The 26,851-nt window shown below is 51.4% G+C and overlaps 1 protein-coding gene across 2 annotated transcripts in view; it reads left to right on the top strand.

Annotated features, from left to right (window-relative positions):
- WASF2 (WASP family member 2) overlaps window positions 1–20,041 on the top strand; it is a 32,923-nt gene extending 12,882 nt beyond the window's left edge. For both annotated transcript variants that reach the window (XM_075522557.1, XM_075522558.1), the window contains exons 2-9: window positions 3,897–4,050; window positions 7,989–8,123; window positions 8,649–8,802; window positions 9,921–10,038; window positions 11,191–11,321; window positions 12,872–13,027; window positions 14,791–15,311; window positions 15,798–20,041. In XM_075522557.1, the coding sequence (XP_075378672.1) occupies window positions 3,921–4,050; window positions 7,989–8,123; window positions 8,649–8,802; window positions 9,921–10,038; window positions 11,191–11,321; window positions 12,872–13,027; window positions 14,791–15,311; window positions 15,798–15,955 (1,503 nt within the window). In that variant the 5' untranslated portion in view covers window positions 3,897–3,920 and the 3' untranslated portion in view covers window positions 15,956–20,041. The remainder of the gene's footprint in view (window positions 1–3,896; window positions 4,051–7,988; window positions 8,124–8,648; window positions 8,803–9,920; window positions 10,039–11,190; window positions 11,322–12,871; window positions 13,028–14,790; window positions 15,312–15,797) is intronic.
- Window positions 20,042–26,851: the final 6,810 nt, after the last annotated feature.

The following is a 26,851-nucleotide window of genomic DNA, read 5'->3' as shown; positions in this document are numbered from 1 at the left end:
CAGTGTTTGTGGATTTGGCACACGACTGGCTTCAGTGTCGGCCCATTTCCTTACGGCTCTCCCGACCAGCGTGCTCTTGCAACCAGCAAAGATCACTTAACTTCTTTCCTCACATAGCTAGCACTGTGTTTCAATTGGATGCCTTTCTTTTTTTTTCATATTCATTAGAAATCTGTTGCAGACAGTTTTCTGTTTCTTAGAGGCAGTTTTCTTTTAATATATTTGATCTTCTCTCACGCTCCAGTGGGATCGGGGCAGGTCCTCTGTGCCCACAGCATGCCATTCTTGCAGCTTCTTAAAAACAGCATATGCAACCCAAACTCTAGTACTGAAACAAATCTAATCTTCAACATTAATAAGCAAGTGGAAACACTTATCTTTGCCTGAAAGATAAGGATTTTTGGCCTCGCAATTCATTTAACTTGCTTCTGAATGGTAGGATTTAGTTATAATACATGGTCTGCGGTAGTTACGTGACAGTGACTAATGCCTGATGACCAGTCTGACTAGCTGGGGTGGAAGACTGCTGTGCTGTCATGCCCTGACCACTGAAAGTAAAGTGGTTCTGGATGGCCCTTGCTGGTAGCGTGCTGTCAATCGGTTTCTTAATGACTCTCTTGAAGAATAAAAGCAAGAACCTCCTGGAAAGCTTTTTTAGGCCTGTCCCTTCCTTGTTTCATTTACTGTGTCTCTTCCCTGCCCCCAGCTGTATGCCTTGTGCTGTCTCCAGTGTTTTGCTTCCTCCTTCTCCCTCTGCTTTCATACCTTGTCCCTTCTCCACACTTGATTTTCTGCCCCTCCTGACTGCTGCTTTCGAAATACACCACTTATTTTCCAATCCAGACTATTAATCTTTGTCCCACCTACTCATGAGGCATGAAGGTTTCACAGGAGCCCATTAGCTGTTATCTCTCTACCTATCCTCCAAAGACTCATGGGGAAAACCAAGGTCTAACAGTGAAGTGCCTTCTTGTGGGGGCATCGACTGCTCTTTTCGCTAATGTTGGCACCAGGCTCTGGTTGTAGGTCCCAGATTTCCTATCTGCCTGCCTCCACCCTACAAAAACATCTGAAACCTTGAAGTTCCTTGTCCTTCCGCTCGGAGGAGAGGAAATTTTGCTTTAAAAATGCCTCTTCTGCCAGAGGCCGCTGGCTGCTGTGAGAGCAGAAGGGTGGTTGTCCACAGCCCATCCTGTCCTCCCTGCCTTGCTCGTCTCCAGCGCTCCACGGGGTTAATCTCGTCTTTTAGTTTCTGCTGCTTGCTGGATCCTGACTGGTGTTAGGAGCAGCCGCAGAGCTGTCCCGTCGCCTTGGGAAGAAACGGTGCTGCTGTACTCTTTGCGAGGAGGGCTGTCGTAGCGATCACGAGGGCGAAACTCTTGATTCTGCAGTGGAGTGTGGCAGGCTGTGCTGGGAGGGTGGGGGTGGCTGGCAGGATGAGCCAGGCTATAAAGGGAGTGTTTTTCTTAGCCCTTATCTCTGCTGTCTTGCACCGGTGCAAATTCATAATGTACGTGTGCTGTGCCATTGTTATTTAAAAAAAAAAAAAAAAGGAACTTTCACCACTACTCCTTGCTTTTAGTTTCAAGACATGCTTTGAAGGCAAACACTTTGGGGGGGGGGGGCTGTGTTATAGACAACATATTCTGAACCTTTGTTTATTCCTGGGTATTTGGGGCACTACTCCATTTTCTGCCCTGTTCTCCCCATACTTGCAGAGATTAGTGCTACCTGTGTCTATCTGACCCAGCATACCTATCATCTTTGGGGTTTTTTGGTCTCTTTTTATACATGCATGCTCATGTCTCTTCCCCCTTACAGGCTTATTTTTCTTCTTGCTGTTTTCCTTCTGTCTGTCCTGCACCTTGGAAGGTTTCCAGCTGGGTTTGGTGGACGGGCTGTCCACTCTGGCTCTGCAGATCCCACCGCCTGTGCTCCCTGGCCGAGCCCTGGGGAAGCACGGGGGAGAAGCTCGATGCAGGCAGCCTGCAAATGCTGCCTTGTTTATGAGAGCTGCTTGTTGGTGCAGACTGCAGTCTGGGGGGAGCTGGGAAAGTTTGTCTGGCATAAAGCGCTAAAGCTGACAAAAGATTGTAGGGCTTGGGCTGTAATTGATAAAACACGGGGTATTTAGAAGTGAAGGTCAGAGTCCTTCCTTCATTCACCCTGTTCTTTAAATATCCCAGCGGTTACTGATGGCTGCTGCAGTGCTTGGACACGGTGAAGAACAACACGGGCTTCAGTCCTTGGAGAGTCTCTGCTTTTATTTATTTGGATGCAGATCTCGCTCCCCGTTTCTATAAGGTGTATGGTTTTGGGGATGCTTTCCTTGCACAGGGACAAGCACACAAAATCCCTTGCGTAGAGGCGTTGCAAAATGGCAACCTACATCTGTTTGTCTGGGAGATAGCTGGGCGCCCGGTATGCTGCGGCTCTTGAACTCCTCTGCCTTAATGGGTCAAATTTAGCAATTCAAAATCTGGCTTGTGAGGTAATTAGGAGGGATAATGCCCACTTCTTCCTCTTAACACCCTGATAGAAAAGCATCCAGGAAGGACTCCTGGACCTCAAAGATAAGCTGCCAGCTGCCACAGAGACTATCAAAGGGTGGCTCAAAGTCAAGAGCAAACAGCTGATTTTTTATGGTTCTTGGGTTTTTGCTGTTGGTGACAGGAAGCCATGTTCCCCAAGCTGTTAGCTTCCTGTTTTATTTTTACACCCAGCCCAAGCAGATCAGCATGCCTATCACATGGGAGCTGGCTGCTTCTCCTGGGTTGTTCCTCAGCTGACCTAGAAAAGTGATTCTTTCCCCTTCTAAATTAATCAAGAAGTTGGGATGTATTTGCTTTCACTTAGTCTTAAAGATTTCGGGCATGTGTCATGCTCCTTGTTCTGAGTTGCTTACCCAAGTTTCCTCCTCTCTCTTGGAGGCGGATGATCTGAGAGGGAGCTGTTTGTTGCTTCAATGTTTCGGCCTGTTAGCAAAGGAGATTTTTGTTAGTTCAAGACACTGACCTGCACATAAAAGCGTTTTCTGTCAAAAGCATAACTTCCGGACACTTATGTTTGGTTTTTTTTTTTTTAATTTTTTTATTTTTTTTTAAAGAAAACTGGAAGTTTGTCCTGACTGTTGTACAATCAATCTTGACTTCTTTCTGAGCACGCTCTAGTCCCGCATCCTGATTAGAGCTCCCTCATCATCAAACTGCTGTAGCACGAAAACAATGGTCCAGTGTAAACCTTGGCCCCAGGCGATTTCCCAAGGGAAGAGGGGTGCAGCCTGCAGGATAAGGAACAGTCACCAGAAAGTTTCCTGGTCAGCTGCAAGCGCTTCCTGTTGTTTCAGGAGAGCCCTGTCTATGCCGTTCCAGGAGAGAGGCACCACGCATGCTTTGGTGTGCTGGAAGAAGCTGGGTTTGGTTTGGGTTTGGTTTGGTTTCTTTTTTTTAACATCTCCCGTCTTCATCCTCTCAGTTTAAGCAAACCTTTTGCTTGCAAGTTTAAAATATTTCTGAAGAAGAGCTTGTAAGACTCGCCAAAGACGCTGTGCGCGAGCACGGGAGGAAGGAGACTGCTCAGAGGCGGCGGATGGGTAGGAAGGGAATAACGGCTGCGGTAATGCCAGCAGCACCTTGCGTGTGGGCGAAGATGTATAGTTTTCCATCTCTGCCTCTGTACCTGAGCTGGTGGGGCTTTGCTGTCACTGCAAGTCATAGAACAGCAGGATCTTTATTTCTGATGAACCAGTTTTATAAGGGTGGGGAGGGGGGAAAGAAGGCTTATAAATAAAGCCATTTGAGAGCAGGAAAAACGAACACCATGGCTCTGGTGTGCCTGGAATTTGCGGTTGAGTAATCCTTTCCTGTTTCTTTTTTGGGTTGTTTTTCATCTTTCAGAACAGTGCCTGAAGCAGGTCCACCATGCCGTTAGTAACGAGGAACATTGAGCCAAGGCACCTGTGCCGTCAGACGTTGCCTAGCGTTCAAAGCGAGCTGGAATGCATGACCAACATCACCCTGGCAAATGTCATTCGACAGCTGGGCAGCCTGAGTGAGTACCATGGCGAGCCTGCGCGTTGCCCTCAGGAGTCGCTAGTGCTCTTTATTTAGCTCCCTTTCTACTCTCATGTTCCTATTTCTCCCCCATCTGCCTTCCCTGGGTAATGCTAAAATGTTTTCCTAAAGAAATCTGATGCTAATTTCATATCCCTGGTCCCACTGCCTTTCCCATCTAAGAGAAAATGGGGAGGGGGGGGTGTATGTGTGCGTGCGTGCGTGTGTGAGAGGCTGCAGCGAAACTGCAGATGGAAGGATGGAGCACAACTCAGGCTTGTAAAATGGGAGGCTCTCCGAGCAGCCAGGATCTTGTGTCAGAGAATGTGCCTGTAATTGCACGCGCTACTAAATGGAGCTTGACTGTGTTGAATCTACACTGTGTCAGTAGTCTTATTTTTAATGAAAGATAATTAAAGCGCACACGCAGAAGCTGCCTGTTTGCCCCTGCTGTTTGTTGTGTTGCAAGACCCAAAGTCCCCAGTCTGAGCCAAGCGTTGCCTCTGGAGTTTTGGGGGTTTGGGGCTGCTCGCTCAAATGGCAGCACAATGGTAGCGATGCCTAGCTCAGCTCTCCAGTGGGCTGACCAATAGCCTTGTAAAGGCTGAAGGGAAAACGCAGCCTTATGTGCCATAGGAGAAACAAAGAGTTAATTGTGGTCCCTCCAGGATGACTCCTTAGTCTGTTGAAATGCTCTGGATTCTGGTTAGCCACCTCTGCCCTTGAAGCAAGACTTTGATAATCAAATTATTGTATTGTTCAGCTTCTCCGTGGTGTCTGCAAGCATTTCTGCTTGCTCTGCAAAGCAAGCCCCTTGTCTTCCGCCATAGCGTGAATGTGGCAGGGAAAGTTTGGGTGCAGTCTCTTTCCAGCAGTGAAAACCATGGCTGTTGCTAAAATCTGGGCCTGTGTTTGCTGCCAGTTGGTATCGCATTCTGTTGGGTTGTAGAAATGTCACTGCACAGGCAAGACCAGTCTCTCTGCCGGCATTCAACTGGCCCTTGTTGTTCATTTGTTAGGTCTTGTAGCCAAGATGGTTGTGGAGTGTGAGTAAAATCCATCTCGTGCATGTGAAATGATGAGGAAGAAGGCAGTAAAGCTGTGCAAATCTCAGCTGCAGAGAAAGCTAATCCCAGTCCAAAGCCATGCAGTGGGTTAGTGTGACAGAGCCGTGGTGAGATCCTTCAGGTTTAGACTGTCTTTGCGCAGCTCAGATATTCAAAGCTTCTCTGCTTCTACCTTGTCAGAGAGGGTGAAGTGCTGGCAGCCAAATTGCAGCCCGGTTTCTTTATCGGGAAGGTACCCTGGGAGCCTCGCTCGGCGATGTGGGGAGGGAGGTGCGTGCTGCTGGACCAATCGCAGATACCTCGAGGAGAGCGCTGGAGGGAAAACTCGGGAGAGGTGGCTCTTGCTGACACTTGCGTGCTTGTCTGTGTAAGAGGGGAGCGAGGCAGGTGGGGAGGAAATGCTGAGCACTGTCTCTTCCCCGCTTCCCTAGGGTCAGCAGTATTTTAAATGAAGCAATATTTAGACTAACTGCTGCAGAATGCTTGCACCCAAATGACCAAACTCCTGCCCCCCCTCCTTTTCTTTTCTGAAAAATAAATCCGCTCCTTCCTCATACGTGAATATTAGGGGAACGTAAAGCAGGTTCAGTAGGCTGTGACAGCCCTGTCAAGTGAATAATCAGCCATGCCTAGTGCACCACAGTCTCTTTACAAAGATGCAAACATAAATCTTGTCAAACTTTCATATTCCAGTGAGTTTACCCTTCGTTACTATCACAGCTGGTAGCACTTTGTATAAGTCGACTGTGCGTTTCTGTGTGATTTTATAGAATCCACAAGCTAAAGATGGAAAGACCTATTAAATCATGCCGTCTGTCTTCCTGCCAGTGCATGACAAAGATAATTCTGATTGTAAGCTGCACTTTTGCAGTCAAAGTAACTAAACCAAAAAATTAATCTCTGCCTTACCTCGTCTAAAAGTGTACATGAAACACAGAATGGTATGCGAGATACTGGATGATAACTCTGTACAGGTGCACTTACACAGGCAAGGGAATACGGACCATCCCTTCTCCCTCCAGGGTCAAGACTGGTCAAGACCAGTGCTGTTTATATATTATTTTATGCTTGAAACATACTACTCAGCATTGCAAACCAAAGACTTTATTTTTTCCCCTAGTGCTTGTTGCAGTTCCTTGTGAAATTCAGAAGTTATTTTCAGTTCTCATTAAAGTAGAAACCAAATTACAACTTTTCTTTATTGAACTGTTACTGGGAGGTATCAAATTATCCCATAGATAAATGTTCACCCTCTTTGGTCAAATAGGAGAGCTGGTCTGGTGCTGATGTTGAACACGGAGAGTGCTTCATGAAACCTGGCTATAGCAAGAGCTTCCTGGCCCTTAGGTCTCCAGAAATAAAATCCCTCTCATGATTTGAGGAAAGCTGGTTGGGCTTGTTAGTGGAGCGTATGTGGAGACTGTATTGTCTAGGAGAGTGGAAGGAGGAGGTCAGCTGAAGTTAACATCCAGCATTTGCTTTCTATAAACACTTCAATCTGGTATTGCCACCAAAAGGGGTGGAGGAGGTTGATTTTTAACCTGGTTGGTTCCCCGTGCTTGGCAGTGTAAGGAGAGCTGTATGGGAGTATGAACAAGTAGCTGATATGTCAGTTTAGATAGCTGAAAGTATTTGTGCAGCTGGGCTTTGGGGGATGCCCTCGCATTGCCTTGTGGAAGGGACGCTTGTCTTTCTGGTGTGACTCATTGCAGACAACCAGATTTTCCAAAATTGCTGTTAAAGTTAGGCTTCCAACTGGTTATCCTTTCCTGAATGTCGGAGAGGATCTTCAGGAGTAACAGATTCCAGAACAAACTGTTGACCATATGATGATGCACTTCAAAACCAGACTGCTTATTGGGAGCAGCCTTGTACTCAACAGCCGTGGCTGGAAATGTTTTCCATCAGTGGGAACTCCACGGGCCTATGTCTGCTGTCAGTGCCAAGTCTGTTCTGATCAGTGTTGTCCTCGGCGTGGTTAGGGCTCCCTGTCTTGGGTTATGCCTGCGAGCAGAACAAAAAGACAGTACTTATTCTAAGTTCTTGGTTTTCTTTTGGTTCTCCCATCTCTGTCTACCTGTGGTCACCTCTTGTTGTACGCGTAGATTTTAAACTCTTAAGGACAGGGGACATCTTTTTGTTACGCTTGTAAGTGGTGCAGCGAGCTCCTGATCCAAGCCCTTAGGCACTCTCGCAGTCCAAACGATGGATGATGTTTGTCATAGCAGCCCACTGGGCAGTCCAAGCTGTTACAGAGGGAATATCCCTGTTTGAGAAGTTCCCCTTTGGTTTTGATTTAGAATAAACGTGAATGCATCAATTTTTCAGACAGTGCCACCTGAAGGAACAAAAGGGTCAGTGCTTTCGTCTGTGGTTATAGCTCAGGCTTTGGGATCAAGGACTGGGTCTGCTCTCTAGTTCCAGAGTACTTTGAGCTTGTAAATATGTGCCAGTTACCCTGGAGGCAGGCCTGCTGGAGACTGGGAGACTTTGAGATTCTCCAGAGCAATAAAAATCTAACTGTATTTGCTTGTCTAATAAACAGAACAGCAGAGAATCTTAAAGGACTTACAGACCCGTCCAGATTCAGACCAGTATAGTGTTGTCAGCCCTCTTTATTTTGTTACTTTAATAATGACTTGAAAGTATGTCTCGATTGTTTCTTTATTGCTTGAAGATCCTTTGGAAATGTCAGGTTTTGGTGGAACAGAGCGTTTTCTTCCTGGATGTTAAACTCAACCCTGACAAACTTGAAAAGAAGCATGGTTCGTTCTTTCTTTCGTTCTTCTTTCTTCAAGAAAACAAGCTGGGAGACTGAATATGGTCTGATGTGGCTCACGAGGGTAATGTGGACGCTTTAATATTCCAGGTAAATTTGCAGAAGACATATTTGGAGAGTTGTTTACCCAAGCCAACACCTTTGCCTCTCGGGTGAGCGTTCTAGTCGAGAGAGTTGACCGCTTGCAAGTCAAAGTCACTCAGCTGGATCCCAAAGAGGAAGAAGGTAATGGAGTGGAGCACAGTCCTTGCAGACCAAGCGTGGTAAAGATTCTTATTGAGTCAGCGTGGTTGGTTCGTGGCCATAAAATGAGCACGATGCTGCGATGGGTGTTGGAATGTCTTCTCTTGGACTAAGAGGGACCGTTTCCTCCCCTCCTGAAAAAGCACCATGCTGCTCATGTGGATAGCCTTTCAGGCCAAGTCTAGGTTTTCTCGTTAGCAAGTCTCCATGTGGAAACTCGCTTTTCAGCAGTTTGATAGCGGTGCGCTTCTTGAGCCTTGGTCGCGGGGGTTTGAAACCACATCGGCAACTCTCGGGAGAGCTGTGTCTATACAGCAGCGGATCTTGGCACGGCATGATCTGAGATTTGCTGGGTTTCCCAAGAGATCTGTGGGAAAAGGAACCTGACCTTAAGAAGTGCTAAGCATGCCAAGAACTCCAACTGAAATCAGATGTTCGCTACTTGATCTTCAGTGTCACTGGCCTGGGTCAAGCTGTTCTTCACTTGCTCTCTCCTCTTTCTTACAGTCTCCCTGCAAGGCATTAACACCAGGAAGGCCTTCAAAAGCTCCACTACTCAGGACCAGAAGCTCTTTGACAGAGATTCTCTCCCCGTGCCTGTCCTTGAAACCTACAGGACCTGCAATACTCCTCCACCTCTCAACATTCTCTCACCCTACAGGTATGGCTGCAACACCTTCTTGGCCCCTTGTTCCCTTGCAGACGAGTACCTCTTCCTCCCAACCTGCCAAGGAGGTCATTTCCCATCCTGTGCTGTATTGAAGTAGCCGTTTCCAATGGGAAATCGAGTTGCTAAACTGAGATCCACCAGGAAATCTCTGTCCTCTGGATTACGTGAAACATTGCTTTTGGGGCTGTACAAATGAGCATAGCTAGAAAATTATATATTTGGTTACCTGCTGTCACTTTTGTGACTGCCTTGGGGCAAGGCTTGGCTGGCACTGCATAAACATGCTAGGTGTTGTGCAGATGATGCATTTTTCTTGTGCTTCTCTGTAGCCCTGTGGCTCCTTTCCAGAAAGCCGCAGTGCAAACTGCAGAGTATACATCTGTAAATGGCTCTCACCCAGGTGGGTGCAGCAGACTCCTGTAGATCTGGAGATGCTTTCTGTGGCCTTCCGTGCCTGGTCTGAGACATCTGATGTGACCTACACTGGCTGTGTAACCAGTTCTCCTGAGCAGTTCTGCTCTGATTTCATCTTGTAGGTAGTAGAAGTAAAGGGGGTCAGAATACAGAGACTTAGCCCACATCCATAAATATCTTTTGAACAGGTAAAAAGTAATTACAGATAGCTGGAGGCAGCTGTCTTCTGCCAGACGCGGCTGCACTGCAAAGTAGGAGGAGAGAGTGTGTGTGTGTGTGCTCACTCATGAGTTTCAAGGATGCTGCTGGTCTGATTTAGGGTTCCTGGGCTGGAGAAGGTTTTTTTCACACTGAAAATACAACACAAACAAGTGGGAGTTGAAGTGAGAGACCTGCTGCTCTTTTGGTGATTGTTCAGAGCAGTTGAGCTTTTCAGGTGCTGAGTAATGGAGAGTTTGTGTGAGGGCAAAAGCGATGGCAAGTGGGAGAGCTGGGGCAAGTGAGGCTGTGGGTCTGCTGCCTGGTCTGAAATGGAGGACAGAGGCGAGAGCAGCGTGTTTGACCTTCTCACTGCAGACTTTTAAACTGTCATCTGGGGTTGTGCCTTGTGTTCTCCTTGGGATTCAAACAAATGTGTGACTTGGTCCTTGTTTGTGTGTGTGTTTTGTTTTTTTTTTCCCCCCTCCCTATTCTAGGGATGATGGCAAAGAGGCGCTTAAATTCTACACAGATCCTTCATATTTCTTTGACCTTTGGAAAGAGAAAATGCTTCAGGACACCAAGGATATTATGAAAGAGAAGCGGAAACATAGGGTGAGGAAATGGGAGATCTCTGCCAACAGAGGCATGTCAGGGAAGAATAGGAGGTGGGAAGTGTTAATGAATCTTGGACTCCAAAATTGCTATCCAAAATTCAGGTTTGCTCTCTTAAACCCTTTAGGGATCAATTCAGTGAAGTTTTTATCTGGTTTACTCTCATCCTTGTTAATTAAAAAAAGAAAACAAAGATACCCTTAATCTGTTTTCCAAATGCCATCGTCTTTGGTTATAATGGCTTAATTTGTAGTCTTCAAACATAGTGCTGGTGCAGTCAGCAGGGGAGAAAGTTGTGCTGAGTCTTTTCTGCACTTCTGATGTTGCAGAGGGGTCTGTTCAGTGTTGAAGCAGTGCAAATCCCACTGGCCCAGCACCACAGTGTGTTGAGGGGTGTAATAAATTCTACTGTGGAAGAATAAAGGAAGGAGAAAATGTCCCTTCAGGAGTGCAAAACCAGGCCCTAATGTTAAATCAGGGGCAAGCGGGAGGCTTAACAAAACTATTTACGTGAAAACACCAGGTAGACTTCCTGGTGTGGTTGCCTGGGGATTTGGACCCATGTTTACCAACACTGAAACTTACACCATGAAAGATTCAGTTTGAGCATATTTAATTTAGCTTTTGAGCAACTGGAATATTAAATATCAAGATGGATCATGATTTTTTCAATCAAAATAACAAAGGAGAGATTTAGGGCATGTTAGAATACAGAGAGTGAGGCTAGCTAAAGCCCAGTTCTTTGTGGGCAAGTGTCCATATTGCACCCCAAAGCACTTAACACCAGCAAGGTGATGGTGAGATTTGGCAGTCTTGGCACAGGGGCCAAAAACTGAATTGATGTGGGAAGCTGAGCTTTCACTCTGCCCTCAAGGTGGTCATGCCAGGCAGTAACAATGGCATCATGCCTGGGCTGCACTGGGGAAATCTGATGCTGTCTGTCTTTTTTTTTTTTTTTTAATGCTATCTGTGCTCCACCTTCTTTGTATGGGAGATCTTTGGAGCTTGCAGCAATGGGGGAAAGTAAATTAAAAATCCTCGCTCTCTTTGAGACTGTATCTTCTTGAAACTGCTACGGGTCTGTCCTTTCCCTCCCTATTCCCAGTGAGTTTAAAGCAAAATAAAGCTTCTGTTTCATTCCTCCTCCCTTAGAAAGAGAAAAAGGAGAATCCGAACCGAGGAAATGTGAATCCACGGAAAATCAAAACCCGGAAAGAAGAGTGGGAGAAGCTGAAAATGGGACAAGAATTTGTTGAGTCAAAGGACAAACACGGTCCTGCTGGGTAAGCAAGTCTGGGGCTCTCCGTTCAGCTCCCCAGCGAGGGGGAGCGGGCGGGTGTTGTTGATTGTAATGCAGTTCACCCTGCTCTGCAGCTTCTCCAGATCTGCTGCACAGTGCGGATCGATACTGCCACTAATCAGATTCTCCAAAGTAAATCCGTCTGCTGATTTAAAATTTGCTAAATAAATCAGGGAGCCACACGGTTTGAACAAGGTGGCAGGAACAGCTTCGGTAGCAAGTCTGCTCTCGGCTGCCTGTCTTGTGGGCACAGAAGTGTTGAGAGCTTTGGCTCCCTACCCATCGCAATGCCCTTCCCATCACACCTAGCCTCTGGGCCTTACGCTGAGGAGCGGGGTGGCATCTCGGTGGTATTGTGTGATTGCTTTGTTACATTTCACAAATGGCTCTTCACACCCTGAAGTTGAAGCGGGGGCTGTCCCCATCCAAGTATTTCAAGCTACAGATCTCTCTTTAGCGCTTCTGGCTTGGGAATTCATTTAACTTTTGACACTAGCAAGGCTGGAAGCAGACCGAATTCCCCACAATGCACTTCTCGCTTGCTCGCTCCTTGCAGCTTCCTTTCATATAAGAAAAATCTCTCTTTAAATCACACTCTCCAGCTAAAAATAAAACTTGCTTTTAGTTTAATAGGAGAACAGGTTTGGTTTCTAGCAGAGGAATCGAGCAGCACAACAGCACCATTTTCTTGCTCCTCTCTTTTCTCGTGTAAGCATGTTCATGCATTTGAATTCACTTGAGGTCCAGAGCCCCCAAGAATGGGGTGGTTCCACCACCCCATGGTGAAATGAGCTCATTGAAAGTTGAGCGTGAGAGTGGTCTCTTCCTTCAGTACTATTTCAGCTTTGGATACTTGCTTTTAATGGCATGTCTGTTTCTTGGATTCTTTTTGAGATTCTATTCTCAAGCTTATTTTTTTGGCATCTTTGCGTACCTCCTCTTTTTTTGCCACTGATGATACCCAATGTAACTGCGAGTCCTTCAAGCCCAAGTTGGTCAAAACACTCTTATAAGTGTTTTTTCTGTAATCAAATGTTAAGAAAAATATTTTTTTATTTTGTTGTTTTCTTGTTCACTAAAATATATACTCATGCTGTTCTGGTGTGTGGTAGCAATAAACAAACATGAGAGCATCTGGGCAAATTCTAGCCAAAGAATTATGCAGAGCAAACTAATACAGCTGTACGTGGTTCTTCATATAGGATGCTTTGAGAAATAGAGGTTTTTTTTTTTTTTTTTTTTTAAATGTTGCTTTAAGGTTTTGTTTTGTGTGTCCTGTTGTGGTTGATAAGGTCCCACCTAAAGGCAGGTCCCACTGTGCTGGGAAAAGCCATTCCTGCTAGAAAACCTCATTTGTAAATCTTGCAGGTTGCTCCGTCCACGTGGTTAACATCACTGCTGTTCAGTGGTTGAACTGCTGCACAGTTGTTTGTTTTAACCCTTCCAGGGGGCAAAGCTCTTGTGAGGGGGAAAATGAGCTTTAGATGTTGCCTTGAACTCTTTAAATAAATTGCTTGTCTTGGGTTCACTCAGGTACCCCTCTAACGTGGTGTATCAGAACGGCAGCATCGGTTCAAACGAAAGCATGGACGTGAACTGCTACCCGCCACCGCCGCAGACTGACTCTATTGTGCCACCACCTCCTTCATTCCCAGATGACAGCCTGCCTCCACCCCCGGTGGAATTTAGGTAAGCCTACGGGATCCCTTCTGTCACCAAGGAGTAGTAGGTGGTGTAAAAGGATGACATGAGACAGGCTGAGATAGTTCAGCATAACTTCCTAACGGGTGTTGTATGGGAACCAGAATGCTCCTGTCTGGAGGGGAAGTGCAACTGCAGGCAGGGACAGAGGCACAGGCAGCACAGCTCTTCATAAAATCCCAACCGCTGTCGTCGTTCCCATACGGAAGAGGAGAATGGGCTTGGGTGAGAACTAGAGCAGGCTTATTTCTCTTTCTAGAAGAGTGGAGTCCCAATTAATGGTCTGGCTCCTTTGCATGAGTTTTCCAATGCAGTTGTTCCAGGGCACGTAGACTTATGTTCCTGATACAGCTGTACAAAGAACGGCTTCTTTCGCCTCTGTTTTTTGTTACCATTTACCCTATGATCTTTGATAAATGCACGACGTGGGCGCTGAAGATGTAGATGTAGTTAAATTTAAAGGACTTGAGCACACCAGCTGACTTCTTCCCCAAAACTTTAGTGCAAGTTCAGGGCAGCTGCTTTGTATCGGATGAAATGGTGACTTCCAGTCATCTGCAGAGATGAGAATTACGGTCCAGCAGTGGCTCAAGACACAAAGGGTGAAAGAAGAGAGCAGCTTTTTTTTTAAAGGCAGTAAAACAGAGTCAAGAGTAATAGGAGGAAGTATGTCTGATAGACGGGACTGTGTTAACTTGTCTCCATCTTATCCAAAGGCAGCAATGCTGCAGGAAAGGCTCTTCTGATGTGTCACAGAGACCAAGCACTCCACTCTGCAGCATGTTCCTCTAGGGTAGAGCAGAAACGAGCTTTCAGATGAAGCTTACGCTGCCTTATGCGGTTGCTTAGATCTCTGCCTAACCACGGAGATCTCCCCTCGCTGGTTTTGTTTTGGTGGTTGTTTTTAAAGAACCCTGGGAGCTAGGTTTGATCTCCAGTAGTCTGTCTTGGATCAGCATGGTGCACTGTTAAAAACTGTGATGTTTTTGTGGCAAATGTACCTTATTTTTCTGTTTTGCCGTGGAGGGAGATGGCAATTTAGGGCTTCCTTTACACGTACATAGGGTATTAGAGTATCTTATGGGCAGTAATGTTTTCTGGTATAACACAGCTTCCATAAACGGGAGATTCAGTCACTCAAGAATTGGTGTTTTCCTTAAAAGTATGTTGGGTTTCCATGTCTTCCTCTTCACTCCCCACGGCGAGCTATGAGACATGGCTGCTGCACTCCAGCTCTGAGCCGTGGAATCCAGTGAAGAGATCTGTTCCTAGCAGGTGTTCAGAGCATATGCTTTCCTGGCACACCCACCAGTCCTTGTGCGATTTATCATGGTAGACATCCCTGCTTGGCGTGTCATAAGTCTGACCTCAGCATGGAGGGGTAGTGGCTTGCATTGCTGCAGGAGCGCTTAAGCCAGGAGGCTGCTCTGAGCTCAGACGTGACGCCTGGCCTCTGGCGGAGAGGTGAGGTGGCTCATGTTCTTGTCAGCCTGGGAGATGGGACGGATGATAGCATTTCTGCCAGTCCCCAGAAGCTTGCCTTTGTTCTGGTGGTGTAGGCCAAAAGAAACACTGCGAGGGAATTAAAACCAAGGAGTGAGGTCTCATGGAAACACCAGTTGAAGCTGGAACTTACATTTTTGTCAGGACTGCAACAAACACATATGATTTGCATTAGCATTGAGATTGTACAGCCTAATCTGGCCTCGCAGCTAACAGCCCTATTTCTTGCTTTCCTTCTGTTGCAACAGCTATCCTGTAGACAACCAAAGAGGTTCTGGTTCTGGAGGGACCAAACGATCCAGCCTGGTTAGCCCGAGTCACCCGCCACCAGCTCCTCCGATCGGATCCCCCTCAGCAGCCAGGCCGGGCTTTGCTCCCCCTCCAGCACCACCTCCACCACCACCACTGGTGGGAAGCACCCCCCCTCCACCACCTCCCATGGGCTTCCCGTCCCCAGGAACCCCACCACCACCCTCGCCCCCTTCTTTCCCTCCTCACCCCGAGTTTGCTGCCCCGCCGCCACCACCGCCCCCTCCGGCAGTCGAATATGCCAGCGTGCTCCCACCTCCGCTGCCGCAGCCGGGCAGCGGGAGCGCGCCGCCTCCCCCTCCGCCACCGCCTCCTCCTGGCCCACCGCCTCTGTCTTCCAGTGGCCTGGATGGTCCCCCACCCCCTCCTCCCCCCTCAGACACCTCTGCCTCCAAGCCCAAGTCATCCTTGCCTGCGGTTAGCGATGCCAGGAGTGATCTGCTTTCAGCTATTCGTCAAGGTAAGGTTTTGTTTCAATACCAACTTTCTCCTTTGCCTCTGGAAAACCCCAGAGTATCCCAATGCGAGCACTTGGGAGCCATCTCGTGAGCAGTGGTGTGACTGCCTCGCTGCTTGAGGCCTCTCCCTTGTGGTCCCTCCTTGTCTGCCCACCTTGTCGTTAGCCTCACAAGGTTTTATGCCCCCGCCTGCACCTTTGGAGACGGCAGTGCTGGAATTGGTGTGGTCCAGGTTTGCGACTGGACTGAACAGCAGTGGTGTAACCCCTCAGAGAAGCACAGAAACAATTCGCTTCCCATTCCTCCTGCCCACCCAGCCTGTCTTGGCTGTCATTCACCGTCAGTGTTATCCCACAGCGTGTCCAGTACTTGCTGGCAGAGGACAGGCTGCCTTGCTCGGAGGATTGTGTCAAAGGGATGGCTGCTTTGGAGATTTCAGTGTGACCAAAGCCTTTGCATGATCCCCTCCGTTGCCTTCTTCCCAACAGGCTTCCAGCTCCGCAAGGTGGAGGAGCAGCGGGAACAGGAGAAGCGGGACGTTGTGGGCAATGATGTGGCAACGATCCTGTCACGCCGCATCGCTGTGGAGTACAGCGACTCTGAGGATGACTCTTCGGAGTTTGATGAGGACGAATGGTCGGATTAACCATGGTCCTGTCCCCTTCTTCCCCTTCTCTCCTGGGTTAACATCTTCTTAAAGAATCAGGTGGCCAAACCTTCCACCACTTCCTCTTTCATCCCATAACCAAAGATGTGCCAAGGGTTTTCAGACAACCAGCAGCATATCTCCCCTCTCTGTCCCCCTCCAGCTTTGGCAGGACTTTGTGCTCTGCCTTTCCAAAAGGTCTCCTCACGGACACTGAGGATGCGGTGTTGGGATTTAGCTGGAGGGGGTGTAACGGTTGCTTATTTAAGAGAGCTAAACCTCCAGATTCTTGATGCCACCAGGCAGAGCACATATAAACCCTCCATCCTGAGGGATTTTTAAAGTAAGGATGGATGATCCTGTTGCGGCCGCGTGGCCTTTCAGATGAAGGACATTTTCAGCTAGTTTTCTCATTGCAACAGCAGACAGTTGATCTGATGGCTCTTCCTTTCCAGTGAATACTGGTAGTGCTGCAAGAAAATGGGCTTTAAATGTCAGTTCTGTGCTGCATCCCGCTGTCAAATAATCAGGTTTTGGCAATAGTGCACAATTCTTTCCCCTCTGACCCCCCTAGTGTTATTTCCAGACTACCCTGTGTGGGGTGTGCTTCCTGGCTCTAGGGCTGTGGAGTGCATTGGGTGCAATGTGAGGAGGGACTTTTTTTTTAATTATTATTTTAAAGGCTGCCTTTACCTTCCTCAAATCTCCTGGACTGCTTCCCCAAGTCCGCCAAAGGAGACTTGCACAAAGGGATGCAAAGCCGGGGCAGAACGGTTGCTCGGCTTCCTGCTTCTGGGAGAGCAGAGCCACTGCCCCACTGAGACACATCTGTGTGGTCAGCACTGAGCAGTGGCGAAACTCCGCTTTGCTGATTTCTCCAATTCATGCTGAGAGTGTGTTTAAAAAAGAAAAAAAAAAAAAGTGCCTAGAGCAGAGAGATGGTGTGGGGAGGGGTTCTCTGAACACCAGGCACTTTGGTCTCTTTGGCCTGTTCAGGACAATGCTGCAGTCAGTTTGAAGAGGTGCTTTTTCTAGCAGGGTGACCATGCTTTTTACACAGGGACTTGAGTAGCAGAAAATGCTGGTGTTACCTTTGCTTCCTCTTCCCTTCCACCTAAGGAGGGGAGTTTGTGTGCCTAAAAACATCTTGTGTGTGAACTGAGTTGCCCATCAGTTACATCAGACCTAACCTGTGCCTTTTCCCATAATTTTGTTACTGAAACTCATTAGTTAATTTTAAGAAAACGTTTCTTCTCCTCACTAACCCTATGAATTCCCAGGCTGCTCACTACAGACACAGTACTGGCAGGGGGAGAAAATGGCGAACTTGAACTAGCTGACCTAGGTTTTATTGCCGTTTTATATTACTTTACATAGAATATAAGCATATCTTGGAAATCTAGAAACAAATACTCCCCATGCTACAGATGTGTGTTTTAATTTGGACATGACTCTCTGTCAGGGTCATGCAAGAAAGCAATTCCAAAGCCTTTTGGAGGTCATGGGTCCAGCTGTTGTGGGGTGGGACCAGCTGCATGTCCCATTAAGAGCGACTCTCCAACCTCTTTGCCTTTCCTATTGTTAAGTATTTTGCCAGCCTGTGCCTGTTCGTTCTTCTCTGGCTTGCCTCGTTTAATGATGTTGCTGATACCTGGAACGCCAGGCCCAGCCCGAGGCTGCCAGGTTGCTGAAAATCCTTCTTGGAGTTTGATTGATGGCTTCAGTTTGTGCCATTGAGTTCTTACTGATTTCTTGTGTGTGTGCGCGTGCATTTTTAATCTTTGAAAGAGCAGATAAGGGCCTGGAGGATGGGCTTTTCTGGCATGCGGATCAAGCTGAGATCCAGTGCGACCCTGAGCATAATCAGGAGAGATTTACTGGACTGCTACACCATCAGATTTTTTTGTCTGCAAATCAGCTGCTAGGCAGGATGCAAAGGGCATCCCGATGGGCTGGGAACATCTGAGCAGCGCTAGTTCCAGGTTCTGGAAGAGGGAACAAACCCCTCGAGTGCCAGTGAGCCATCGTGCAGTGGAAGGACTTGGAAATGCAAACTGATTATTGCTGCAAGCTGGGTAAGGGGAGCTAGAGGAGAATCACTGCCTCTTGTTTTTCTGCTCTTTCTGTAAGCATCCTCCTCTGGCTTCTCTCGGAGACAGGTTCCTGGGGAAAACGGACCTTTAAGCTAACCCGGGCTGACAGCATTATCACCCAGGGAAGCGAGGAGCTCGCAAATGCCAAACGTGGGTTAATTTTAAATTGCCTTAACTAGACTTGGCCCCTGTTGGGAAAGGGGAGCGAGTATTCTTGTCGTGTGAAATACAGAAAAGTGCCATATTCTCTGTGACCCAGATGGATGGTCTGTCAGGCAGGGCCGTGCCTCGGGGTGTCAGGGACACGGTTGCCCCACGCGCTGCCTGTTGCACAAGGATGCTGTGTGGGCGATCTGGCATGGCTGCGGGTGGAGTCGGCTCCTCCGACTGCCTCGCCTGCTTGCAAGGCCCTCCTGGCAGCAGGAGGGACGCTGCTTTGTCCGTGCAAGCCTGCTGTAACCACCTTCTGCTTTCAAACTCGCATCCTGAGGTGAGAATCAAAACTGCTGGATCCTAAAGAGAAGGGTTGTGGACAGGTAGGGAAGGTTGGTTGGTTGTTTTTTTTAAATCTTTTGATTGCAAAAGGGAGTGGTATGAGCCTAGCGTGGAGATCCCTGAGAAACAACTGGTATAAAGTGACCGTCTTTTGAGTATCGTTGCAAAATCGCAGAGCGCTGGGCCACCAAGTAAGCTTAATGTTTCTTAAACCAGTAGGGGAAGAGGAGAGGTGCCAAAAACAACCTTTGCAAGACAGAGCAGCTGTGCTGTAACTGCAGGGCTGCTGCCCCATGTAGACCGAGGGCCTGTGCTGGACTCCCCTGCCATCTCTGTCATTTCATGTTAACTTGCTCCTTCCTCCCCTTTTTCCACGTAAGGCTGGGTTGAACGGCGCGGCGGGCGAACCTCAAGCATTTCACAAAGCCAAAAACGAGAGCAGGCAGCTGGGGTCCTCCCCATCTTTCCATTTCAGCCCGACCTGCGTCCATATGGAGACGCAGAGCCGGAGCAGCCATTTCGCCCGTCACGGGAGCCGTTCGCTCGGGGCGTGCTCGCTCCCTCCCCGCGCACGGCGAGTTCGGGCAGGCCGCCGCTGCCTTCCCCTTCCCGGCGCCCTGCTCCTGGTTAAACATTCTCCCGGTGTCCTCGCCCGCAGTGCTTGGCTGCTGCTCCCGGCAGCCTTTCCCCCGCCGCCCCCCTTCCCACGCTCGCAGGGAAAGCCTCGTCCCGGCTCCCTGGGCTCAGCCTGGAGCCTCATCCGCAGTCGGTGACCTTCACTGCTTTCTCCTCTCCTTATCAGACCCAAAGCACCAGACCAGATCGAGGGAAGGGGCTCCTGGAGGTCCCAGATGGCCGAGAAACTGTGCGGAGTGTCGTTTCAGGGAAAGGATATATATTTTCAGTCCGTGAACTTATTTAATGTGCCTCTTCTGAAAGTACCTGCCCTTGACGGGCTCCGGCGAGGGCCTCGCGTGGGGCAGATGCGGCTGCCCCGGGTCAGGTTTCATTGCTGTTGGATTTCTTGGGGTGCTTTCTTCTCTTCCTTTTTAAACAAAGCCTTGAAGTGGGAAGTGGATCGGATGTTTTTATTGCTGTATTAACATTAATTTTAATTCATTTCAGAAACTAACCCGTTTTTCTTCCTGATTAGAATGTCATAGAATTAGACGAGCTGTAACCCTCCTCAAGTGCCTTATTTTCCTACATGATATAAATATATTTATAAGAGTAATTATTCCACTTGTATCTTAGGGGTTTATTGCTGAGCAGAAGATATGGTGGGAGGAGAGATGGGAAGTGCCCTCGAAGGACCCAGCCAGGCCGGGGGGTCGGAAGGGCGATGTTTGACGGCTACTCTCAGGGTGCAGGGGGTTCCTCACTTCAGACCAAAGGAGTTTCAGCAGTGAAACTCCGCTTAGAAAAAAGAAAAAAAAAAACTACAACCTCATGAGCAAAATACTGTAGACGTGTTTGGTTTTCTTACCCCTGCAAAATACACGCTGATGGCCAGGCTCTGCCGCCTCGTGTGCACGGATGCAGCGGGCGTAGAGCCGCTGCTGCTGGGGGAGCGGAGCCCGGCCCGTGTCCGTACCTGTGCATCCCGGCGCAGACTCGCTGCCTTCTGTTTTCCCCTGTAACGTCTGTCTGTGCTTTTTCCCTGTCGGTTGCTGTGTAAGCCAGGTTTTCCCGCTGCCTTTTTTTTTTTTTTAATAATCAGCTCAGTAATGCCTGGATGAAGATCCCAATAGCAAATTTTTTTGTAATTTACATGTAAAAAAAAAAAAAATAATAATTTTTTGGATCCTTTTTTAAAACTGTAAACTTGATAAAACCTTTCTATCCAATCGGTGCCTGCGTGTGTTACTCCGGGCACGTGTTGGGGAGCTGCGGCGTGGTCCTTCGCACGTGGAAAGTGGCTGGTCCGGGGCAGAGGGGCTGCTGTGACTTGTCTGCGTGTGACTTCTCCTGCCCAGGAGTACAGGGAGGTGCTGGGCCACGCGAGCGGCTCGTGCCTGTACGACTTGTGTCCCGTAGTGCATCTCACAGGGCTGCTGGGGTGTAATGTGGGGAGCCTGCCTGCATTTGACGTTTCGTCGAGGGCGCCTGGGCTGTGTCCTGTCCGCAGGTGCCTGGGCATGAAGAAAGCCAGCGGGACCCAAGCTGTCTTGCAAACACCATCCGCGCAGGAGCCTCTTCCAGTACCAAAATGCAGCCATGCCAAGGTGGGTTGAGGATTATCGATGGTGGTAGTTAGTGCTGCCTGCGATGGGTAAGGCGCCAAGGAAGCGCGATCCAGGAGGAGCTACCAGCCTCCCGTGTGTGCTCCCTGCCATACGAAATGAGCCCGTGCTCCATCTTGCAAGAGCGGAGCCGCTGCAGCTGGGGTGGGAGGGGGCTGCTTCTGCCTTTTTTTTTTTTTTGCCTCCCTTTCAGCTGCTCAAGGTCCCTTCTGCAGTTAATCTGCCTGGCCCCAGCCGCAGCAGCCGTGGCTCCTGGCCCCGTTTTCAGGTGCCTTGTCTGGGCTTGGTACGTGAGCCTCTTGTGCGGGTGTATTTTCTCGCCGGTCGGTGGAGAGCAACAAAAGGATCCGTCCCTGCTGCTCCCCGTCCCTGCTTTTACCGCGAGCTTTGCTCTGCCAAATTCCCTTGGCTTCCAGGAGACACCCGTGCACTCGCTCTGCAGCGCTGTGCCTTTCTTGGCTGACAATGGTCCCTGGCTGCAAAACCTCATTAGATTAATTGGCCTTGCCAGCTTCTGAACAAGCAAGCCCTTTAGTCGTGCTGGGGCGCAGAGGGCAGGGGAAGGAGGGATCTCTTGGGCGTCCGTGCTCCCTGGTGCTGCCTGTCCTGGCTCTTGGCTCCATCTCGAATCCGGGAGGAGCAGCCAGCGCCCTCGGCTCCCTTATCTGGATGGGTGCAGCTGCGGCCAGGACTAATTCGCTGCCTCTTGCTTTTTGGGGGTACATGCTAGCACAGAGCCCTGTGGTTTTTGGGGTACCAACCTTTGAAAATCATCTTTGGGAAGTGGGGGTGTGGATCAGTGAGCGTTGTGCTGGTTTACCCCCCTAAAAGACAGATGGGGAAATCTCGCCACCCGATCCCCCTTCCCGGGTAGCCCACCTGCCCCCAGCGAGGAGATCACAGGGCCCCACGCTTCGCCCTCCGCCTCTGCAAGCAACCCACGGAGCTGGGGAGAGCTCCTGGAGGCTGAGGAGCCTTCCCTCCGCTGCTGCTCCTCGGCTCGGGGTTCAGCTCCGTGCAGGGAGGAGAAGCCCAGCAGCGAGATTAATCGTGTGCTGGTGCTCTCGGAGCCCGAGCCCTTTTTGTGAGCAGCAGTTTCTTATGGAGGAGCTGCTCGCAGCTGGGGGAGAGTCTCTCAGGCTCTGCTGTGCCTTGGCACTCTGGCCTTGGCCCCAGCCTTTGATGTGTTTGCCTGTCTGTCTCTTCCAAGGGGCTCGGCACCGGATCACAGCTGGCCGGGCTCTGGCTTCACAGGAGCCCCTGTCTCCAAAGTCCTATTTAATTTTCTCCTTCAAGGTGGTGTTAGCAACACCCAGAAGATGCTGCCGGCTGCCTTGGATGAGTGGGCTGCGTGTCCTTTCCACGACTGACGTCAGCTTCTCTCCCTTAATTCCCCCTCTGGGACCAAAGCGAGTGCAGGCGCTGCCAGCTCTGATCAGCGTTAACAGCCTGCTCTCCCAGTGTGTGGCAGCGCTCTGCCTTGCCAATGTCACCCCCGACTCGCGCTGCCTTCGTTAGCCAAGCATCCATGGGTGGTGGGAGAGCACTACCCTCTTCCAACTCCCCGGGAAGGGCCCGCTGCCAGCTGAGAGTCCCCGTTTCTTGCACGTAGGTGTGCTGAGATGGCAGCTCAGCCCCTGTAGAAATGGCTGACTCCTTCTCTCGCTCTCTTTCTGCCTTTTTTTTTTTTTTTTCCCTCTTTTCCCTCCTCCCTGCCTTTGCTGTTGCCTACGCGGTTGTGTGGGGAAGGCAATCGGCTCCCGTGCTGCGGATGGCTTTATCTGTAACTCTTCCATCTGCTCACAGCAGCTCACAAATAACCACAGGGTGCCAGAGGAATTATGTATTTGGAGCTCAAGTTTCTGCAGTCTGGCAGGGCAGCAGCTCTGCGCTGGGCTCATCCGCTCCCGCAAAGGCCAGCGCCTGCATGTGGAGGGCTTAAGGCAGCCGCCGTGGAGCTGGGGCTGCGGCCAGGGCCAAATCGCGCTCCCCATCGCCGTCTCCAGGCCAGGGCCATTTAGACAAAGCCCCAGCCCCGAGCCAGCGTGGGTGCGTGGGTGCCTGGTCCTCCCTGAGCTGCTGATGGGGAGCAGAGGGTGCTGCCACCCCTGGGTCCCTGCACCCCGGGCCAGGCAGCCAAGGGCTGGTGGCACGAAGCTGCCTTCTGCGTCGCGTGTTGCTGCAGGAATAAAATGGGAGGCTGCTGGGTGCTAGAGAGAGACCTGCTGTCCACCCTGCTCTTTGCTGTCTCCCACCCCGAGCGGTGCTTTGGGCCAGGCTCTCTTCCCTGGGAAGCGCCGGCCAATGCCTTCCGGAGCCGTGGCTCCGGCGGTGGCCGGGGACAATGCTCCGCAGCCCCAGCTGCACTGGGAAATGCCTCCCGCTGCCCCGCTGCCTTCGGCATTTGGTAAAACGCTTACGAGCAGGGCCGCGTTTTCTTCATTTCCTGCCTGCTCCCGCTTCCAAGGAAACAAAATCCCCCAAGCCAGGGCTGAGGTTTCTCATTTAAATGTAACCCAGGCCAATAACCAGAGCTGCTCAGCCCTCCCCGTGGCCCGGCGTTCCCGGCCCGGCCGCCCGCGGTGGTGCAGAGGGGATGTCGGGGCTCGTGCTCCCCACCGGGACGCACCCACCACAGGCACCCCGGTACGTCGCCGGGAGCAGAGACCCATCCCCGGGATGCGGCGTGGGCGATGGACAGCTCTCGGCTCTGCCCCAGACAGGTCAGTTGGGGTTCAGGGCGCTGGTGGGAGGTTTTTGGGGTAGCGTTGACCTCCCTCCATCCTCCAAGTTTGCAAAGCCTCCCTGGTTTTGGCACCAGGATGAGGGGAGGGAGGGCTCTCGCCTGGCAGGAACCCGCCCTGGCTTTGCCGTGGTTACTGCCAGCGCTCTTGCCCGGTGTCCCCGCTCCCGGCAAGGTGGCAAAGGGCAGGCGCTTGGAGCTGTAGCCGAGCCCCGCGGCTGCCGACGGGGCAGGGACTGCCTGCAGCAGGGAAGGGGAGCAAAACCTGCCCGGAGCCCCCTGCCCTCGCCGCAGCACGGGCAGGGTTTGGAGGCGAGAGGCTGCCTGTGGCTCACGGCATCTGCTGGGAGCCGCGGTGCTGGGCAGAGGGTGCCTGGGGAGGGCTGGGCCTGCCAGATGTGCGTGCACAGCTGGGGCGATGGCGTGCCCACGCCTTTATCCTGCTCGCAGCCTCTTAGCTCGTATTTTAACCCCAAAGCTGGGCCGTTGGTCCCCCCCCGAGCCTCTCCTGCACATTGGTGGCGTGGGGGTGGCTGCTCGGCACTCGGGCGCCTTCTCGGATGGATTTGACTGTTTTTATACCTCCGCTTCCTGCATCTTTCTCCACCGAAAAAGGGAGCAGGCTGGGCCCTGCTGCGGGCTGTTTATCTCCCCGCTCAGTGCCGCCTGCTCCGTCCCCTGAAGGATCTCGCTCCTTCGGATCATCTCCGGACTCACCGGCTAGCACGCCGGGAGAGCAACCAGCACGGCGGCAGGGTCGGGGTCCCGGCTTCCTCCGGCCCCGTGTTCAGCCTCAGCTTTCCTCGTCCGTCCTGGCAGGAGGGAATCGGACACAGGTAGGAGCCGAAGGGTTTCCCAGCCGGGAAGCGGCACGCAGGGCAGCCACGCGCTGAGCGACGGCCGCCGTCGTGTCTGGCGGCAGCAGGGGACAGGGCTGCGAGGGGTGACGTTCTCAGGGGACCCACGGTGGTGGGTACGAGGGCTCCCGAATTGCCGGCCGTGGGGGGAGCCAGGCGCAGGCGGCCCCTTGGCCTGACGTGGTGCGATGCGGCTGGGTCGCGGTGGCTTTTGATGCCGGGCTGTGGCTGTGAGCTCACCCCAGCTCCTGAGCCCTGTGAATCCCCCCCTGGATGAATTTGGGAAGCCCATCGGCTCCGGCACAGCCCTGCCAGGAGCTGGGGGCTGCAGCCCTGTGCCCACCCCACCGCCGGCCACCGTGGGTGGGAGCCTGAGGGGGGTCCCAGCATGGTGCTGCCTTCGTGCCACGTGCTTGCGCACCCTGCGGCAAACCCCGGTGTGTCACCCTGTCCCCAGGGGAGGTGACAGGGACCCCAGGGAGCAGGAGGGACTGGCCGGGCTTGCCCGCCGTGGAGAAGCAAAGGGGCTGTGGCTGCTCCCTCTGAAGACATCAGCGGGGGAAGCGCGAGGGAGAGGAAAGCTATTTAAGCTGCCGTACAATGTTGACATAAGAACAACTGGGTACAAACTGCCCGTGAACAAAGCAGGGCTGGGAATTAGAGGATTTTTCACTGCCAGGGGAGGTGGGCTTGGGAATTATCCCCTGGCTGAGGGACGGAGGGTCCTCAGCTCAGCCCCGGGGTACGATGGGTGTCTCCAACCCTTGAGTTTTGCTCCTTTCCCCCCTGGCTTAACCTCAGTGGGGGACAAGGGGAGCCCCAAATTCCCCAATCCTGTCCTCAGCGCTGAGCCCAGCCCCTGGAGAGCAGGAGTCGTGGTCTGCGGGTCCTTCAGCCTCTCCCCAGCCCCACCTCCCCTCGACGCTTGCTGCCCTAACCCCTCTCCAGCGCTCAGCTCGGCCGAGAAGCGGACAGAAAACTTTATTTCTTTTGTGATAAACAGCACCAACCCTCCGGGCTGCCACCAGGTCCCTGAGTCCAAGGTGAAGCGAAGCCTCGGGGGCCGGCACGCATCCTGCACCGCCCACGCCGCAGCACCCGGCTGGGCTCCGGCTGCTCTTCAGCCCTGGGCTCTGCCACATCCCGGCGTGTCTGCGGATGCACAAATGCCTGTAAGAAACCTGCTGCTGCCTGACCGGGGTGGGCAGGGGCACGGGGGGGCTCTCGGGGCACAGAGCCCTGCTACCGGAGGGGACAAGCTGCCCTAATTAGCTTTGCCATCGTTAACCCTGCCTTCCCTGTGATGAGCACTGCATGCAAACAGCGTGGGCAGCAACGATGGGCATCCCCGAGCTTATTTGAGCGGTGGCTCTTGCAGCACGTGCGCCTCGGTGCAGGGGTCCTGGGCAGAGCCCCGAGCCCTCCTGTGCCAACCTCGCCGGGACAGGGGCCGGGGTGCAGGCAGCTGCCCGTGATCTTGCTCTCATCGGGGTGGCAATAACGGCACAAGGCTGGATGCAGCCCCTCTGCCTGCCGGGCACTGGACCGCTGTGAGGATGAGGATGGCCAAGGCCCTCGGTGCTGCTCCCCCAGGGCCAGCTCCTGCTAACAGGATGCGATGGGTGGGGGAAGTGCTGTCGCTTGGGATTTCTTAACCGGGCACGGGGAAACGCAGCGGGGAGAAGGCCCTGCCTGGACTCGGGGCGACGACGTGGGGACCTCAACCTGCTCTCCCCCACCTCGCCCTGGGAGACGCCATCCCAACCCATCCCCTCCCCAGCGTCAAACAGTCGCACCTCGTATCACAAATTACTTTTATTTCTCCCCCCCATGGTTGTAAACAAGAAGCAGCCCCCCCCCACCCCCCCCTCTCTGCAGCACCCCACCGAGGGGTCCCCTTCCCAAGGAGCCTCTTCACATCCATCCTCTCCCCGCAAAATGTGCAAATCCAGTCCCAGTGCAAAAAAAGGCTTTGGTGGAGGGAGGGGCAGCCCTGGGTGCCATGAGAGGGGGGGGAAGCACCCAGGGGACCCCGAAGCTGCTGGGTTTAGGGGTGCAGAGCCTCCGGCAGCACCCTCTGCCCGAAGGCAGTGAGCACTAGAGGGCAGCAAGCCCCAGCGCTGGGCGGGCGGGAGGGGCATGGAAATCATATTAAATAATAATTTAAAAATAATAAATAAATGGATGGACAGCTGGGAGAAGGGGGTGGGTTTGAATCCCTCCTCCTCCGGCAAGCGAGTCTCCCCCCCCACCCCCCTCCCCAAACGTACAAAATATATTTTAACTATCTGAGGTAAATAACGAGGCTGTAAAAAAAGCAAGCGGGGAGCGAACGTTCCCGGTATCGCCCCCCCTTAAAAAAATAAAGCATCATAAATAGTTTTAAAGAAAATATGAGGATCTCCCCCCTCTCTCTCACGCGCGCACGCATAAATATAGATTATATTATGGATAAAAAATATGTT

This window comes from Mycteria americana, chromosome 21, assembly GCF_035582795.1.
Source record: "Mycteria americana isolate JAX WOST 10 ecotype Jacksonville Zoo and Gardens chromosome 21, USCA_MyAme_1.0, whole genome shotgun sequence".
Lineage (NCBI taxonomy): Eukaryota > Metazoa > Chordata > Aves > Ciconiiformes > Ciconiidae > Mycteria > Mycteria americana.
Note: the sequence above shows the minus strand (reverse complement) of the source record. Positions and strands in the feature narration are given on the sequence as shown.